At 40.5% G+C, this 20,161-nt stretch overlaps 1 protein-coding gene across 3 annotated transcripts in view; it reads right to left on the bottom strand.

Moving 5' to 3' along the window:
* USP12 (ubiquitin specific peptidase 12) overlaps nucleotides 1-20,161 on the bottom strand; it is a 93,849-nt gene that overhangs the window by 4,110 nt on the left and 69,578 nt on the right. For all 3 annotated transcript variants that reach the window (XM_025875136.2, XM_073894753.1, XM_025875137.2), the window contains 5 exons: nucleotides 18,821-19,053; nucleotides 13,218-13,294; nucleotides 13,017-13,100; nucleotides 4,016-4,213; nucleotides 493-571 (listed from right to left, as the gene is read on the bottom strand). In XM_025875136.2, the coding sequence (XP_025730921.1) occupies nucleotides 493-571; nucleotides 4,016-4,213; nucleotides 13,017-13,100; nucleotides 13,218-13,294; nucleotides 18,821-19,053 (671 nt within the window). The remainder of the gene's footprint in view (nucleotides 1-492; nucleotides 572-4,015; nucleotides 4,214-13,016; nucleotides 13,101-13,217; nucleotides 13,295-18,820; nucleotides 19,054-20,161) is intronic.

The raw sequence follows: 20,161 nt of genomic DNA, 5'->3' as shown, positions 1-20,161 counted from the left end.
CTTACTGACCAGGGGCTTACTGACCAGGGGCTCACTGACCAGGGGCTCACTGACCAGGGGCTTACTGACCAGGGACTCACTGACCAGGGGCTCGCTGAAGGGTGTTAAAAATGTACTCCACCTCGATCTGCAGAGTGGTTACAGAGTGTGTGTGCGTGCACACTCACATGCAAAAAATTCAAGTGTTGCTTAAGATCTGTGTACTTTCTGTACGTATGTTACAGCTCAATAGTTTTTTTTAGACAATGAAAGATTTTTTTTAAACTAGCTCTCTTTTCTTTGTTTTATTCTAAGCATTTTGACGGTCACCTGACCATTCAAGCATTGGGATTGGCTGCTGGGGAGTAAGAAGTAGGAATCTGACTACAATCTGAAGACCTCGACATTTGTCCAATATTTATCACCTGTCATATTCTCAGAATGAGAGCTTGGGAGAAAGAAGAGTAAAATACACAACTTTGAAGAAAAATAAGAAATTCAGGAACTACTTACTTCTACAATGTCGTCATCAAACAACAACCAAAAATCATGACTCTTAACTATTGCAATATAATGTCCTCGATTGGGACCACTAAAACAAAGAGAAAGAGAAGTTAGTTTCATACAATGTTTATTAATATCACTCTTCTATGCCCTCAACTTCATGTTCTATAAAGGAGAATAACTGAAACCGATAAAAATACTCCTTATCTATTTCTCCCCAAAATATCAAGCTACATTGATGTGACTTGGCATTCAATTTTATAACCAAATACTACTCTACTTTGAGAGCTATAACCAGCATTCTATTTATATAAAGCTATGCTATTCAAATTATTTGTTGCCTTTGTAATAATTTAATTATAATTTTTAAAGTAATTTTCAAATTTGCTTCTATGAAAAATTTAAATATACTTTTTAGCATTTGGGGGGATGGTAGCAGGTCACAGCCCCGAGTTTAACTACAGAACAACACATGTAGCATTTTTTCTAAGTCTTATTCCCTTGGCCATAGTTTTTCTCTTGAGGAAAGATACCATACCATGTGATGCCTAAAAAAGCAAAGATATCACATCTATAGTTCTGAAATCAAGCCTGGCCTTCATAAACTTCTTTAAAAACAAATGACATTTTGTTAGTATTATTAGTGCTATTTTTAAGTACCTGGATCTCAGCACCATTATAATTCTTAGAATTGCCTCTGCATCTCATTTTAAACAAATCTGGAATAAAGAAATCTAGAAATGCATAAAAATGCAGGTGGGATTATTTCTTTTCAAAAATATCCTTTGCTTTATAAAGGACATGGCAAAGATTTTAACCTCTCCCAGTTGAAATGTGACTCATTATAAAAGCTTCTATATAATTCTTTATTAAATTATAATTCCATTGTAATTATTACATTATAGAATTTGAGATAATTTTCAACACACACTGCTGTTTATGGTGAACAGCAAGATCAGATAACAGAATAAGCAGCCTCCTGTGTGCCCTTGTCTCGGCTCCTCTGACCCTGGCAAAATGACAAAAACAAGAGTACCTCTCTTTCTCCACAGAAGAAAATACCTCACAACTTTTTTTTTTAAGGCTTTTAATGCTAAAATAAATTTTAAAATAAAAACTAAAAAAAATAAATAAAATATTTTCCCCATTTCTATAGGGTTCATCTAAAGAGTCTTGTGTTTTATAGTGAGAGGGTAAGATTTTTTTTTTTTTTTTAATTTTTAAGGTGGTGAACATAAAAATCAGAAAGGCTGAGGAACAGAGCCTGAGAGGGAAGACGAAAGGTGGGCTGAGGGCCGGTAGGTGTAAGACTGAAAAGGGTAGGCAGCTGTTTCCTCTGGCAAAGAAGTAGTTTGAAGAACAAAAGACAAAAGTTAATTACAGAAACCAGTAAGATGAAGAAGGGCTAAGGCTAATAAACTTCTACCTAAGAAAACTGTGGATTAGGGACTTGCATTCTGAACATAAGACATGCTCAGTTCAGTATGTATGAATGCCTCATGTGTGCAAATAACTGTGCTGGTTGCTGTGGGGATTAGAAAGGCACCAACAACTTCCCTGAAGACACCGTAAGTACAGGAGAGAGCCCTCCCAAAACACAATACAGGGTCCAATAATTGGATATAAAAGCAGAGCTGCAGAGGTAGTGCAACCCACAGACCTCATCCAGCGAGAGAGGAGAGGCCTGAAGAATCAAGGGAGGTTGGTTCTGATGGAGCTGGGGCCGGAGATGGGCTGAAAGGATCACACGCAATCATTCCGCAGGCACCTGTTAGAAATCTACTACATGCCAGGCATTCAGGAGAGAGAACGCGTGAGCTGGACTGGCACAGGCTTGCTAACAGTGAGCATCGTCCACAGGTGAAGGATGCGGGCAAAGTACACCCTTTCTACTCTCACAGGAAAAAGAACTACGAGTAAATCTGATAAGTAAAAAATAAGATTTGAAAATGTTTTTAATCTTTGTTAATGGACAAATCATTTCCTGTTTTAAGAAGTGCCTGTTCTCCTAAAGGAAATGGACCTCCAATCTGACAAATACAATACGATACAGTAGCAGTTATGTGAACACGGAGGCAGGGCACCAGATGGAGCCGGGCTGGAGAGAAGAGCACCCAGCACGGCTTCCAGGGAGGCTTCCGGAGAGGTTCAGAGAGGGCAGGAGGGAAGGCAGGCGGAGGGATCACAGTGAGAGAAGAGGAGTAAGGAGTCGCGGAGGGGGCCCCAACTGTGATCAGGAATCTCAGAGTTCATGGTCTTGTGAGTAAAACAATTCCAAGAACCCTAGCATAATCTAAGTAGAGTGAAACTTGTAACTGTCCCCGAATCTGAAGAGGCTAAGGAACAGTTAAGTGAGGATGTGAAAAGGTAATATTATGATGCTGTTATTGTTAAGAAAACAGTAGCAGCAGCTAAGCGATTTGCATTCCCCCTTTAACCCTAACACCACAGCGAGGTCGGTAACATGATTTGCATTTTACACAAGAGAAAGCAGACATTCAGGGAGTACTGTATGAAGTCACACCAGCCATAAATGGCAGGACAGAACCGAAAGCCGGGTTTCTCTGACTCTAAAACCTCTGGTTTGAATCACTCCACCAAGGTTAAGTTGTCTGGTAAGGTTTTCCTCCATTCAGAGGTCTCCAGCCTTCCTTTAGAACAGAATGTTCCAAGCATGTAAAAGAAAGATTACTGCTGAGGATGGAAGACAAGGAGGCAGGCGGAAAGGGGCAGTGGAGTTACAGCAAGGTTACCACCTGGGCTGTCCTTACATTTTCTCAACAGAAAGCTGGGAGGGACAGCTTAAGGTGAGGTGAGAAGGCCAGGGACTTTTTTCACTGGCTGAAACATGCTGTTAGTACAAGCTTCCCCAAGCCAGGGGGAAAAGAGTGAGTGTCTCTCTTCAAATTATACAGGAAATTCTAAACAGTCAATGAAGACTGCATGTTCCAAATACACACTTTGACTGTGTGATGCTCCTGTAGTTTTGAGAATTTTTTGAGCTACTTTATAAATGCACATATATAGAATGAGATAGCACACTAAATTGACTATCGAAATAAACATACTGATTGATAAAATCAGAAAACTTGTCTTCAAAGATTATTTCCAAAGCCATTTTAAATTTCTTCATAACCACTGTAATGATGAACATACGCAATTAATCTAAGAATTTATTTTGCAAAACCTATTTAGGCATCATTTTTACTGAAAAGAAAAAGAGGAAAAAAGAGATGACAAGAAAGGAGAAGAAAAGAAATGAAATAAAAAGAAAATCTAAGAGGTCTTAAAGTTCCTTTAGAGTAATATTTACAGAATAAGAGTGAAAATCAAATCTGAGCAATAATATTTCAATATATAGAAGTTTAAGGAGGAAATGATAAATGCACTGTACCTGAAAGATCCCATTTTGCAACCAAGTTATCCTGATGCTAAAGCCCCTGGAAGGTCTAGAGTGGAAGCACTCGGGCCCACCCTGAACACCTGCCCCCGGACAGAGATCCTCGCCCGCGCAGCCCACGGTTGCAGTTACCTTCCACAGTGAACCACCACGGCGACAAGGTCGTACATTCTGTCAGGGTTGGTCGCATCACCAGAGGTGTTAAACAGACGAAGTTCTAAAGGAAAAACTACCCGATAAGACAGTTTTGTGTATCGATGAAGTTGATCCATGTATTTAAACCTCTTCAGGTGTAGAGCTAGAATCATGGGCAGTTTTTTAACTTTCATCCTATTCAAATAAACATGGAAACAAAATTTCATGAAAGGCACTCATACCATGTCCTTAAAAGAACTATCAAACTTTATGATTCCATTAACAAATAGTTCATGGTCAGTTTTAATAACCCAGCACTGCCCACTTTTGCATATTCCTACCAATTATTTTTATAGTGGCGAAGCAACATTCTGAACATGTTAAGACTATCCCACCCCACCCATCACCACTAAATGACATAATTTGACTTTGTACTCCATACGGCTTCAAAGTAGATGGACCGGCATCAGTCCTTTGTTCAGAAATCCTTATTCTGAAATACAGGCCCCTGAGGATCAGGCTAACTGCACATGAGGCCGATGATGGGTGGAGGAAAACCAGTTCCTTACAGCTGCTAAGTCCTTTGGACGTGAGTGCAGACAGGGCCATTTGTTCTATCGGTCTATATAATTCAATAACGGATGGAGAACAGGACATGATGAGAAAGCATTAAAGACCATTCTGTGAAAGGTGTTTGCCAGAGATTAAGAAATAACTCCATATGAAGAATGACGACGACATGTATTCTAGAAAGGGAGTTAAATAACCTGCAAATTTAGGAGATAAGTTTTTAACTGGCTATCTTCCACATTTTAAATAATCTTTAGTATGCCCTTAAATGCCATTTCTCTCTGACACGACCTCTGCACTCCTACTTCATCTAACGACAGTTTATTCTTCTGAAGTCTCAGCTCACATGTTATAACCCCTGGCATAAATATCTCCTCCCCATTGGCACTTCACGGATTCAGTGTGTGTGTGTGTGTGTGTTGTGTGTGTGTGTGTGTGTGTGTGTGTGTGTGTGTACCATTTACAACGCCATAAAATATTTAGATGATTATGGGTCTTTCTCTTCTTCTAGGATCTGAAGTCTTGGCAGGTAGAAACCTTTTTTTTTTTTCCATTTTATTTCTCTATTGAGCAACATGCCTGGCACATGACAGATACTTGACAAATGTAGTGGAACCGAATTCTGTATGTGTTCAATGAAGCATAACGCTTTTCATAATTAAAACATAAAATTTACTAAGCCACTGCCTCTAATGAAGTGAAAACAAAAATCATTTTGTGGCATTTACTAAATCTGCATCCTACGAATTTTAAATGTGGTGGGCAGCTTATTATTTCAGAAACATTTACGATTCTACCCTGGCCTTTGAAAAACATCAAGAATAAACAGATAATCATTCCTGGAAAGAAATCTAGCAGTATTAAGAGTTTTTATGGCCTTTGCCTCAGGAATCCCACTTCTAGGACTGAAATATATCATCTCAAATACAAGACTTCTGAAAAAAAAAAAAAAAACATTCACTTCTAGGGTTATTTTATATCGTGAAAAACTGGGAAAGTCCAGGAGACAGGCATATCACAGAGATATTGTGCGTTAAGTTCCAGACCACCACAGTAAAGTAAGTATTGCAATAAAGCCAATGAAGTGAAATTTTTGGTTTCCCAGCGCATACAAAAGTTAGATTTACACTATATCTATTAAATGCACAATAGCATTATGTCTAGAAAAACAATGCAGATACCTTAATTTAAAAATATCTCATTGCTAAAAAAAAAAAAAGGGCAAACCATCATCTAAAACTTCAACAAGTCGTAATCTTTTTGCTGGGGACAAGGGTCTTGGCTCACTGCTGGTGGCTGCTGACCGATCAGGGCGGTGGCTCCTGAAGGCTGGGTGGCTAAGGCAGTTTCTTAAAAGAAGACAATAGAGTTAGCCACACTGACTGGCTCTTCCTTTCATGAATGATTTCTCTGTAGCATGGGATGCTGTTTGAGAGCATTTCATCCACAGAACGTCTTTTAAAACTGGAGTCAATCCTCTCAAACCCTGCTGCTGCTTTATCAGCTAAGTTGATGTAAGATTCTTAATCCTTTGTGGTCATCTCAACAGTTTTCACAGCATCTTCACCAGCAGATTCCATCTCAAGAATCCACTTTCTTTGTTCATCCACAAGAAGCAGCTCCTCATCCGTTCAAGCTGGATCATGAGATTGCAGCAATGCGGTCCCCTCTTCAGGCCCCACTTCTATTTCCAGTTAACTTGCTGTTTCCACCACCTCTGCAGTGACTGCCCCCACTGATGCCCTGAACCCCTCCAAGACCTCCGTGAGGGTGGGAACCAACCTCTCCCAAACTCCTGTGAATGTGGAGATTTTGACCTCTTCCCATGAATATTTTAAAAGCATCTGGAATGGTGAATCCTTTTCAGAAGGTTTTATTTGCTTAGCCCACATCTATCAGAGGAATCACTATCTATGACACCTATAACCTTACAAAACGTATTTATTAAAATATAAGATCTTCAGGGTTTCATATGTAGCTGAGCAGCTCCCTCACAGCAATCTATTAAAAGTCAGCCCTCAACACAAGAAAAAAATATTAAAAATAACAATAATAAAATAAAAAATAAAACTTGAAAGTCAAAATGACTCCGTGATCCAGGGGCTGCAGACTGGATGCTGTGTCAGCAGGCAGGAAAACAACATTCATCTGGTCCGTCTCCGTCAGAGCTCCTGGAGGAGCGGGTGCACTGTCAGTGCACAGTAATATTTTGACAGGAATCGTTTTTCTCAGCAGCAGGTCTCAACGGTGGGCTTCCAGTGTTCGGTAAACCATGTTGTAAACAGACGCGCTGTCATCCGGGCTTTGTTGTTCCATGTACAGAGCACAGGCAGAGTAGGCTGAGCATCGTTCTGCAGGGCCCCAGGATTTCCGGAACGGTCAGTGAGCACTGGCTTCAACGGAGGTCACCAGCTGCGTTAGCCCCTGACAGGACAGTCAGCCTGGCCTTTGAAGCTTTGAAGCCGGGTAACTGACTTCTCCTCTGGAGCTGTGAGTCCTCGATGGCATCTTCTTCCAGTAGAAGGCTGTCCCGTCTACACTGAAAGCCTGTCGTGGAGTGTAGCCACCTGCATTGTTATCGTAGATGGACCTTCTGGAGAACTTGCTGCAGCTTCTCCACCAGCCCTCGCTGCTTCACCTTGTGCTTTCTGTTGTGGAGCTGGCTTCTTTCCTTCAACCTCGTGAACCAACCTCTGCCGGCCTCAGACTTTCCTTCTGCGGCCTCCTCACCTCGCTCAGCCCTCACAGAATTACAGAGAGCTAGCTAGGGCCTTGCTCTGGATTAGGCTTCGGCTTAAGGGAATGCTGGGGCTGGTTTGCTCTTCTCTCCAGAGGAGATCAAATTCCTCTCAGAATTTCTCTGTATCAGCAATAAAACTCTTTCGCCTTCTTATGATTCATGTGCTCACTGGAGTAGCACTTTTAATGTCCTCCAAGCATGTTTCCCTTGCACTCGCAACTTGGCTGATGGTTGGCGCAAAAGACCTAGCTTTCACAGCCTATCTCAGTTTCAACATGCCTTCCTCACTAAGCTTAACCATTTCTAGCTTTTTGATTCAAAGTGAGAGACACGTGACTCTTCCTTCCACTTGAGCACTTAGACATCCCTGTAGGGTTACTAACTGGCCTAATTTCAATTTCGTTGTGTCTCAGGGAACAGAGAGGCCCAAGGAGAGGAAAAGAGGTGGGGGAATGGCCAGTGGACAGAGCAGTCAGAACACACACGTACTATCAGGTAAGTTCGTCATCTTATACGGGCACAGTTTGTGGTATTCCCAAACAATTAGAATAACCACATCAAAGACCACTGATCACAAATCATCCTAACAAATGTCATAATGATGAAAAAGTCTGAAATACTGTGGGAATTACCAAAATATGACATAGAGACATGAAGTCAGCAAATGCTGTTGGAAAAGGGGCATTATTAATAGACTTGTTTGCCTGAGGGAATTCCATAAACTTTCAAGTTGTAAAAAACGCAGTATCTGTGAAGTGCAATAAAGCAAGGTATACCTGCACCTGTCTTATACAAACTCCTTTATACAAGAGGGAATCATCAACTCATTTTTGAGACCAGCATGAACCTGATACCAAAACCTGACAAAGGTATGAGAGAATTACAGACTAATAATACATCCTCCTCATGATATTTATTTCAAAGATGTGAAAATCAAGACATTAGCAAACTGAATCCAGCAACATATAAACCTCACTTGGTGATGATATACTGGTTCTACTAAATGAAATGTTTTTTCCTCAGGTTCGTTCTAAATAGACCAGTAACTGTAAAAATGGAAAGATTCCTTTATATTCCTAAATTAGCAAAATAATAATAATAAATATGTAAGGGGCATCTTAAAATATGAGTATAGCATATTTATCCTCCTGAAAAAAGCAACCTTGCCCCCTACTTAAATTTTCCAAGAAATTTTAGATCTTGGCAGAAAACTTATGCTTATCAACAATGTGATTTTTAAAAACAAGCATGTCCTCTTCCAACCTAATCAAAATATCCTGCCAGAAAACCAGGAATGAGCAGACTTACTTTCTTAGCAAAAATGCACTGCCCGCGTACATACCAGGTTAGGAACTCAAATCTGCAGCAGCCGCTGTAAGAAGAGGCGGCGGGACCACCGTGATGAGGAGCACATCCTTCCTATTTGGGGTTACCCAGAAGCAGATCCTGACCCGGGGAGCCAAGAAGGAAGGGGAAGAAGCAGCTAAGGGTTCAGTCTCTGGAAAAGTCGCACAGAGGGCAGCTTCAGCCTGGTGCGGCCAGGGAACTCTGAGCTCTGGATTTCACTGCAGGTTACTCTGTACCTCCAGCAAGGTAATTAGGCTTTCGCACTCTCTTCTCCATCTGCTGGTCAAAGGTCACGGGGGAAAGAAACTCTCAGGAGCTTCCTTCAGCAGCAGACCAAGGGGAGGCCCCCAGAGAAGAGGCAGAGTGAGAGCATCCTACAGGAGTGGGGGCATGGAGAACGGGCACTGTCTGCAACCATTCCCAGACCAGAACACCAGCTACTCCGCTGCAGGCTACAGGTGGCCCCAGGAACACAGGTTCCAGATTCCAGTACTGTCTGCTGCTTTGATTTTTTTACCCCCCCCCTGCCAAGAAAAGCCAAACCATTTTTAAAGTAAAATTTCCCATTTGTATAAATTGTGTGAGCCCCGCCAAGAGGCCTATATGTTGAATGTGCGCCAAAGGGCACTAATATGCAAACTCTGCCACAGAGAAATTTAACATCCCAGCACAAGGACATAAGAACTTAAAATTCTGTTGGCAGAGAAGTCTTTTTTTTAAGATTTTTATTTTTTTGAGAGAGAGAGAGAGAGAGAGAAGCACAGAGAGGGATAAGCAGGCTTCCCACGGAGCAGGAAGCTGGATGCAGGGCTCGATCCCAGGACCCTAGGGTCATGACCTGAGCCGAAGGAAGACGCTTAACGACTGAGCCACCCAGGCACCCGGGCAGAGAAGTCTTGACCGCACAGAAGAGTTTAGTAGTTGTACAAACATAAAATCCCACATTCTCATATACTATCACGTCCACAGGGCCTACCTGGGGCAGGTCAGGCTGAGGGGCGAGAGAACAGAAGCTAGGACTAGATGTGAGGAAGACACCAAATGACGGAGTTGGCAGCACTGAGAGGAAAGTCAAGACACAACAGAGCCTGACCACCAGCACGTGTTCTCAAGGAAGGCAGTCAGTGGACAGGGGAGGTGGGTGTGGAGCGCCCCGACCAGAGGGGTAAGAGTACTGAGTGCTATCTGTAGATGCTACCAGCTGTGCATCCAGACAGCATCAACCTGTCAAAAGACACAAGGACCCAGGAAACCAGAAACACAGCTCAGATTCAGGAGGATTCTAATGGGGAAGGGGTGCTACAGTCTGAATACTTGTGTCCCCCCAAAAGTCCTGTGTTCAAAACCTAAGGCCCCACGTGATGGTACTAGGAGGCAAGGCCTCTGGGAGGTGCTTAGGTCATGAGGGTGGAGCCCTCAGGAATGGAAGTGGTATCCTTATCAAAGAGATGCTACAGTTTGCTGGCATCCTTCCACCACGTGAGGACACAATGAGAGGGCACCCACTAGGAAGCAGGAAGAGAGCCCTCATCGGCACATGGCATGCTGGTGCCTTGATTTTGGACTGCTAGCCTCCAGAACTCCAGGAAGGACGTTTCTGCTGTTTATAATCCACCCAGTCTATGATAACTTTGTTACAGCAGTCTCAATGGACTAAGGCAGGGTACGTGCCCGGGGTGGCTGGGGATGTTGACAACAACATGGCTGCTGACAGGACACTAATTGTGATTAGGACCTGCAGATGGAGGGATAAGATATGGATCTGGTTATGAAAATGGAGCAAAAGGGAAGAATTTGCCCTCAGAAACAGGAGGAGCCTCAATTACTAGATCCAGGGTAGATGGAGACAGACAGTGGCCATGACACCTTGATGCTGGCTGACCTGGGCACTGCGAGAGTCTTCCCCAGTGCCTCACACTGGGGAAGACAGCACTGGGCCTGGAGGTGGGCTAAGCTGCATCCGGCATAAAGGGAGTGTAAGGGGAGTGAAGAGAAGAAGGATGTGTAGCAGAGAACCAGTCAGGCTGGCTCAGCTTCCAGTCCAGCCACTCATCGTCAGATCCCCGCACTAAGGCAGAGAGGAGTGACAGAGGAGTGCTCCTTAAAAATCTCCAGCACCACTCCCACCCCAATGCCCAGAGGACAGGAAACCACCACCAGAAACAAAGCCATCACATCCTCTCATTCCAGTTCCCCGGGGACATCACTTTGCTTTTCCCCAGATGCTTTATCCTCCCATTGGGTAACAGCTTATGGTTGTTTCACTTACATTTACCAAGCCGGTATTTTTCCTGGGCTGTATATAGTTTCCTGCTATATACAGTTCAACAGGTGTGCCATATAAAAAGGAGTCTATGTGCAGATAAGTTCTGTATTAAGCTAGATAAGAAGATAAATTTCTCCTATTCTGTGGGTCTTCTCAGGGTCCATAATATGAAGCATGAATAAATAATGAAGAGGAAATTTTATTATACAGAAAATTCATTTGATCATGGAATACTTATTTTATGGTAACATTTCCAGAAATCGTTCTTCAGTGTTCCAAGATTGAAACCTTTGGTTCTGAAGAAGACATTGTCTTTATGTTAATACAAACATAGATATATTCTGAATGAAGGCCAAACCACATGCATTTTTCTATTGTGGTTAAAAAACAAATAACATAAACTTTACCATCTTAACCCTTTCTAGATGTACAGTAGTGTTCCCGATTAGCATGTTGTGGTGCAATAGATCTCTAGAACTTTTTCGTCTTGCCAACTGAAACTCTATACCCATTGAACCACTCCCCTTTTCCCCCCTCTCCCCAGACACTGGCAACCAACACTTTACTTTGTTACTAAAAATGTGACTACTTAAGATTCCTCATATACAGAGTCATACAGAATTTGCCTTTTGGTGATTAGCTTATTTCACTTAGCATAATATGCTCAAGATTCAGCCATGCTGTAGTATGACAAAATTAGTTAACATATGAGAACTTGGATTTGAGGGGTGTTTCCACCACTTCCTAAATGACAAGAGTGTCTCAACATGCCTAAATTGTCGGGACAAACAACATGGTTTATGCTCAACACCTACTTTCCTTCTGAGAGTCTGGAATTTTGGTACATGCTAGACAGAGGGTGCCCATTTGCCCAGCCCTCAGTTTAAAACCTTGGACACCGAGTGTGTCATGAGCCTCAGGGGAGACAACAATTCCCCATGTCAGTATTCAGTGCTGAAGGAGTTCAGTGTGTCTTGTGTGACTCCACTGCACTGAACTCTTCTTGGAAGCTCCCCTGGCTTTCTGCTCTGCTGCGATTCTTTGCCATCTTTCCCTGTAAGGAGTCTTGGCTGTGGGCCTGACTATACACGCTGAGTCCTGCGAGTTCTTCCGGTGCCTCTCACGAATGGTCTGAGGGACCCCCACACATGAGACAAATCAGAATTGTGGATAAGAGGATACAAGGAGGAGAAGAGAGCATCACTTCTGTGAGATTTCCCACCAGAATACATAACCTGAACCCCAACGTAAGAAAACATGAGATGAACCCCAAGAGGGACAGTCCACAAAGTAATCTATAATTTTCAAAAGTGTCAAGATTTTTAAAGTCAAGAAAAGACTGTTCCAAATGTAAAAAGACTAAAGAGACATGAATACTAAATGTAATGTGTGTTTCTGGACTGAATCCTTTTGTTCTATAAAGGACATTACTGGGACATCGGTTCCATGAGAACAGTTAACGTGTCAGTGTTACTGGCCCCATGTGGGTAAATACGGCAATAGGAAAACTTCCTCGCCGGTCGAAAATAGCCACTCAAGTGTCCAGGATCATGAGACATCATATCAGGACCTTATTTTCAAGTGGTTTTGGGTAAAAAAAAAAAAAAAAAAAAGGCACTCTTGGTACTGTTCATACAACTTTTCTTTGAGCTTGAGATTGTTTCAAAATGATGATGACGATTCCATTCTTTGACAGCAAATACCAAATAAGAGAAGGTACAAGATCCTGTGTAGGATTAGCAGAAGCTAGGGTGGGGGAAAGGAAAGGATTTTCCCCCTTCTCTCTCCTCACCAAGAAAAAGTTTACTTAAGCAGGCAAGCTTCAAAGTCAAATATTTTAACTGTACTGGTTTATGACTCTTAAATGACTTTTACTAAGTGTAGAAAATCGCTGGAGACTGCAGAGCTGAATATTGTTTATTTAGTAATAACTTAATGAGTCTTAATTACTTAATGATAAAATTAGGAATTTTTACTCAGTGTAAATTTTCAGACATCACTTTCAGCTGGAAAGGCCCATCTACAACACCCACTGCCAGAGAATCACTAACAAATTTTTAAAAATGCTAAATTACCGTTTGTGTGCTTCCTGTTTGCTGCGACATTCTTCACAGTAATATTTGTATTCACTGCACAGAGTTTCTGTGTTGCTGAAACCCCTGTGTAAAATTCAAAATAAATTTATTTTGTCTATACCAGAAAACCGTGTATTCATTTAAAAATACTCTAAACCAAAGATATTCATTAAATTTCAAAATAAATAACTCTCCAGTTACCTTAAGCAGTGAGTGATCGATGTGTTTTGTTCCACGTCAACAGAAAGGTCTAAAAAATCTTCATCTTTGCTGCTTATCTGTAAAAATAGGGTGATTTCTTTAAATATCAGTAAATCACTGTTCTGAAATGACAGAATTAAATGCATTCATTCTCTTATTAGTAGTAAGTACATGAAGAATTCATCTTCCCCGAGTTCAAAAGAAATCTACCAAATCTGGATTATCCAAAAGGACACTGAATAAGTGGCTCTCAACACACGTACAGGTTAAACAGCAAAGTGCAGCCGTGACTGATTCCCTGTCTGGCAAAGGCCAGCATGTGAAATCCCATTACTTTCCAAAACCTTGGTACTATTGTAAAGTATGAAACAAACTGCCCATATATACTAATTCTTAAAAAAACACAGGCTAAGACTGAATGGGGATGCTTGGCAAAGGGCATCAACCTGTGTTGTTTTATCATTCAAGGAAATCATTTAGCCTAAAATGCCAAATTACAATCTTCATTGAGGACCTTCTTTAATCCTTCTCCAAAAAAAAAAAATCTAATATAAAGTTCTGTTTGAATTATGGGCAAATCATCTGATAAAAAAAATTCAAGTTATTACTTAATTCATTTGAATTGGATTAGGACGGAACTTCAGACATCAATTTTCCTAGTTCTTCCCTTCAAAGACTCTATGCTTAAGATGAGCACACAACAGGAGATCTCTGTGCCTCTCACCCACAAGGGCTATACACCTGGTGTAGTAAAGGCTTTCCTGCCTCAATAGTGCATCAGTTTTATAAGCTCAGTATCATTAACTTGTGACAGATTATGTGGCTGTATCAAAGAGGAGTAGCTGGGAGTACCAAATGCATGGCCTAGGGGCACCACAAGATAAGTGATCTGGGTCTCAAAACATTCAGTGAAAAAGAGTAAGAAAGAACACAGAGGGAGGAAAGGGAATGTGAGGTGCTGAGGAAAAAGAATCAGCCCAGTGATGGCAAGGGACAGTAGGGTAGAGACAGGCTAAAGCCAGACTGGGAAGGGACTTATGTGTAAGCTAAAGAGAAATAAAGATTAAAGAGTCCAGTGTTTCTCAAAATGAGGTTTGTGGTTCTCAGGTACTGCCTCAGGGGTCTTCATTTTAGATTTCCATCTTTATTATAACAAAAAATCTGACATAAGGATTGTTCTGGATCATCTGGATACACCTGAGTTACTACGTTTGGGTTTACAATTGTGTTGGTACTGGGAAACCACCAAGTGGGGCAGTATTTAACTTTTAAAAGTGTTTGTAAACACGTCTGGTTGTTGTTGGACTCCCATGTTCTAAGGTCAGGTCACACCCAGGATGTGGGAGCCTCAGTAAAGAAGTGTAGGCTGGAGCTATGGGTGGGGAGTCATCAGCACGGGTGGTAACGAAATGGAGCATGATCCTCCCAAGGCAGAGTGAAAAACAGCCCAAATGAAACCCTGGAGGATGCCCACATTTGAAGAATAAACAGTAGAAAAGGAATGGGACCAGAAGAAAGCACCAAAGAACAGAAGAACACAAGAAGAGGGTGCTGTTGCAGAAACCCAACCTCCTACCAAGTGGGATATTAACAAATGCATTACTAAAATCTGCCACACAAATACTGTCTCCTCCAAGAAGCCCACTCTGAACCTTCACAACTGCTTCCCACTCCCTTATTCATCTTCTGCCAACCTCTACCCATCTTCTACCCGGCATAGCCGGTACTCAAGTATTTGTGCAAAACTAAATGAAGAAATGATATATATTCACTCTGAGAAATCCTCAATTTCATCCCTCTAGCTGAATTTGATAAAGGCATGGTACTAATGATCATTTACTGAATCTGCAAGATGATGATGGAGATTTTGAGGAAACAGTCTCAAGTCATACCCTTAATTCTTGGGAGACTATCTGCAAATGTATATTGTTGACCACAGGAGGACCTAGTGAAGAATGGGTGGAAGGATCACTATCCATCCACTACAAATAAAATTACTAAATATTTGAGCAAACAAGGATGGGTGATATCACTTTCTCCATCTAATCCTCACTCCCCATCATCCTCAGTAAACTCAAAGGCCTTACACCACAGTATCGCACAGACCTCCCAAACCTACTATGCCAGCCTCACCTATTACTGCATTTCTCAACAAGCAATGCAAATTTAACTATTTTCTGTTTTATTGAAGAGGATAAATTATACATATCTTCTAACACGGACCAAATTCCATCATACAAAACATCAAGCAACTGCCAAATTCTCTGACTATACCTACTATTCCAACTGAAATACTGCTCTAATAATTGGACAGTATATTTATTTCCTAAAGCTTAGAACTCAGCTACAATAAAATTTTTCTTTGTAAGATGTGTCTACAAAACTTCTGTTAAATAACTAGAGTTGGTTAGATTGAACAAATATGAGTACTGAGACCAATTCCTGTCATCAAACATTGCCCAAATTCTTACTACAATTAACTAATGGCTGCAGCAATGAGCTATAATCCTTACTCTAACCCAAAAACACCTTCACGGGATGTTAATGTATTCAAACACTCAATTATACCTCTTTCACTTGATGTGAGAGAGGGTCACCAATAAAAATGTATTTCCACAAGAGAATTTTATTCATTTATGACTACTGTGTCCTTCTTTAACTAAAATCACACTACCGACAGCAATCATTTTCCAAATGCCTGGTTATAGTTGAAAAGATCAATGCATAATCAACAGTCAATAGATCACTCATCAATATGGGTTATAGTTCTATTTAAAGACCCTATCTTTTTATTCATGGTTGTACCAAAAGGGTCACCATTTGCTTTAAGAGATAGAGAGCGGCGAGAAAGAGAGAGAGAAAGAAACCACAATACTATTTACATTAGCACCAAAAACAAACAAAAACCACACTTACCTATATAAACATAATAAAATAAGTACAAGATCGACATAAGGAAAACTACAAGATGATTTCTTTCTAAATCAAAGAAGATGTAAGTAAGTGTATAGTCCATGTAAATGGACAGTAAGATTCAAGACTGTCAAGATGTCAGTTCTTCCCAACTTGACCTACAGATTCAACACAATCGCCTTTGAAATCACAGCACATTGTATTACGGATAGTAAACTAGTTTCTAAATTTCGTATGATTCCACAATTTATATGGAGAGGCAAAAGGCCCAGAGAAGACAAAGCAATAATCATCAAAACTTGAAGGCAAGTTGTCCTTCAATAGTGTCCTTCAATAAATGAATGGATAAACTGCGGTATATCCACATAAGGAAATATAATTGACAAAAAGAAATGAGCTATAAAGCTACAAAAAGACATGGAGTCACCTTAAATACATACTGCTAAGTGAAAGAAGACAATCTGAAAAGGCCTCATACTCTATGATTCCAAATATACGACATTCTGGAAAAGTCAAAACTATGGAGGCAGTAAAATGATCAGTGGTTGCCAGGGATTTGGGGAGGAAGGAGGGATGAATTTGTGAAACACAGAGTGATGCTACTCTGTATGATACTGTAATGACAGACATGTGTCACTATACATTTGTCAAAATATACGGAACCAAAGAACAGACAACACCAAGACTGAACTCAAATATGAACTACAGATTTTAGTTAATAATGTATCATTATTGGCCCATCAACTGCAACAAATGTACCTCATTAATGCAAAACGTTAATCATAGGGGAAAGTGGAGGAAAGGAGAGCGATATTTGGGAACTTCTGTACTTCCCACTCAATTTTTCTGAAGTCCATTAATTAAAAAAAAATACAGTTTCTTAGTAGCCTCCACTAACTATGCTAGTCTTCCAAACATTCATAAAACACCTGTCTTACTTTCTTGCTTGTGAATTCTCTTTTCCAATGGACGATGCTACTCTTCTAAGTTATTAAAAACTAGTCATAGGGCGCCTGGGTGGCTCAGTTGGTTAAGCGACTGCCTTCGGCTCATGTCATGATCCTGGAGTCCCAGGATCGAGTCCCACATCGGGCTTCCTGCTCAGCAGGGAGTCTGCTTCTCCCTCTGACCCTCTTCCCTCTCATGCTTTCTCTCTCTCATTCTCTCTCTCTTTGAAATAAATAAATAAAATCTTTAAAAAAATTAAAAAAATAAAAACTAGTCATAGAACCATCACAGTAAAGACTGGACTGGGCAAAAAAAAAAAAAAAAAAAAAAAACATCCATTTAGTGGATGCTAAATCTCGGGGGAGATTTTGATGAACAAGATATTTGTGTCTCCCCACAGACAGCCTCCTAGTTACCAGGGCATAAAAGCCAGTCATTATCAATTGGAGAAAGTGAAGAACACCTTGAATGAGAGATCAAAATTAATTTTACCAATGAGAGGCAGACGGATATTGTGTGCCCAGATATGAGACCCTGAGAAAGGCACAACATTAACTGAATCCCACTCCAGGCAAGAATGCATACCTGCATCTCAGCAGAAGGGAACATCAAACTCAGTATGAGAAATGTTAGACTTTTTTTAAAAAGACATAATTCTTTAAAAATGTAGATGTCGTAAAAGACAAAAACAACTATGAAAATGTTCCAGATTAAAGGAGGCTAAAGAAAACACAAGAATACGCAATGCAAACTACTAAACTCTAAACTGGATCCTGTGCTGAAGGGAAGACAGGCTGGAAAGGGCATGTTGGCTCCACCAGCAAAGGTGAATAATGGATGCCTGATCTTTCATTCCTCAAATGAGAAATGAAGTTACAAGGCAATGATACAACAAAGGGACTGGGCTATCCGATCCCACATAAAATCCATTTTCACGCTTCTTCCCTGCTGCTCATCTTCACAAAGCATCCAGCAAGTGGGTACTTCCCTCACTTGAGTGTACACAGTATGCTTTAGTTTTTATTCCAACAATAAACACAATTGTAGGGAAAGGAAAAACAAATTAATGTACCTCCCTAACTTGGAAGTTTCTTATGAGCTTAACTAAGACACAAGACATATGATTTCCAGAACATGGCTCTATTGTTTCTTATACTGAAATAAAATCAAATACAGTTGACCCCTGAGCAATGCAGAGGTTAGGGGTGCCGAAACCTCCTACCCCCGGTCCCGCAGTTGAAAATCCACGTGTAACTTTGACTCTCCAAAAACCTAGCCATTAATAGCTTTCTGTTGACCAGAAGCCTTACCAATAACATAAATACTTGATTAACACACATTCTGTACATGTATCGTAGTATGTATTACAATAAAGTTAGCTAGAGAAAAGAAAATGTCATTAAGAAAATCATAAAGAAAATACATTTACAGTACTACATATAAAAAAAAAAAATTCCACAAATAAGTGGACCCATGCAGTTCGAACGCCTGTTGTTCAAGGGTCAGCTACAGTCCAAACCACAGTAAGTATTTTTCTGTCACCTCAGGTATTCACTGTTAATAAGCAGCATTACAAAAGAGTATATAGAGTCCTTTCAACAGACAAGTACATCTTTGATAATTTATTTATACTATACCTAAGAAATTACAACCTTCATGTTCATCTCTCACACTCATCCTCAAAGAACTTTTAATAAAAATGAATTAAATCTGCTCTACACAAAATTCAATGACATACTTACAGTTTCACAAGTAAGACATCTGGTTTCATTTGTCAATGTTCCCTGAAAAATCTCATGAACCCACGTCGGGTCTGGTGTGCTGTTGTTGTTGTTCTCACTGTCAATATTACCGTTAGGTAAGCGGCCATTTTGTTTTTCCTGCTTTCTTTCTTCTTGTAAAATATCAGCAATTGTATTTAGTAGGTAATTTAAGAATTCATGGGCATCTTGCTGCATGTAGTTGTCAAAAAGCTCTAAAAATAAAAATATATTAGAGAATTACTTCAGAATTAGTAACTCGATTCAAACTAAATTTAAAACAAATATCCAATATTCTATCAGAACTAAGTATAAACGTTTGGTATTGTCAGTCATGTACAGGAAATAGATTAGCTTTCACATAAAAATATGACTAAACTTGGAGAAAAATACAGTTAAGATGAATGAGAAGCTTCTTTTTAAAGCAACAATGCTAAGTGATCCATGAGAAAAAGGCAAAACTTTTAGCCTCATACATTTATATAATACATAGAAGAGATCAAAAACAACTACTTTTTATTAGCTCATCTTATTATTCCACAATGATTGTAACATGGCAAGTTTTGTTCTTTATTTGTTTGACACAGCAAGCTTGAAAACAGAAGCGGGACAACCTCTTGCCAATGCGAAGCCAACTGGGTAAGAACTACACAGAAAGGCTGTGGAAATGATGATGATGGGGCCATGCATCCTAGGGACTCAGTCAGAGGTGAGGCCTGGAACCTGGGACTTTCAAAGTTCCTCCAGGCGACTCTGATCTGCAGTCAGGTATAGGAAACAAGGGTATCACAAATTATCTCTTCAATCCAGATAATCTCTAAAATGTGCGATTTTATAACTCTATGAAACGTTCCCTGTCACTATACAAATGAGTATCACAGAAAAACAGTCACAAACATGAAGTGCTTTATACCCCGAGCTTGACATTACACAACCTGAAACTGAAAGGTAAGGACTTCATAGGCAGTATCCCATTTGATCTTTTGAACAACTCTGTGACACTGTTATTGTCATCTTCCAAATGAGGGAATGGGATCAGAGAGGGAAAGTCATGCTGCCGGGAAGTGGCAGTCCGACGCCACAAGCCGCATACAAAGCAGCGTGCCAGGGAGACCCAGCCACACAACGGCCCCTGCGGCTTAGCCATCCAACACACACAGAGGACAACCCACTCAGCAAAATGTTACCTTCAGATCCTCGATGCACATTTAATACATTCCTGAAAGATTACAGCTAACATTTTTTAAATAAAAGGCAAATTAGGAACAAAACTTAAGGAAGGTCTATGATGAAAAGAACAGAACATTACATTTTAGAAGAGCT

Source organism: Callorhinus ursinus, unplaced genomic scaffold (assembly GCF_003265705.2).
Source record: "Callorhinus ursinus isolate GAN/ISIS: 27379988/994484 unplaced genomic scaffold, GSC_fseal_2.0 scaffold7, whole genome shotgun sequence".
Lineage (NCBI taxonomy): Eukaryota > Metazoa > Chordata > Mammalia > Carnivora > Otariidae > Callorhinus > Callorhinus ursinus.
This window is presented reverse-complemented; position numbering and strand designations above follow the sequence as displayed.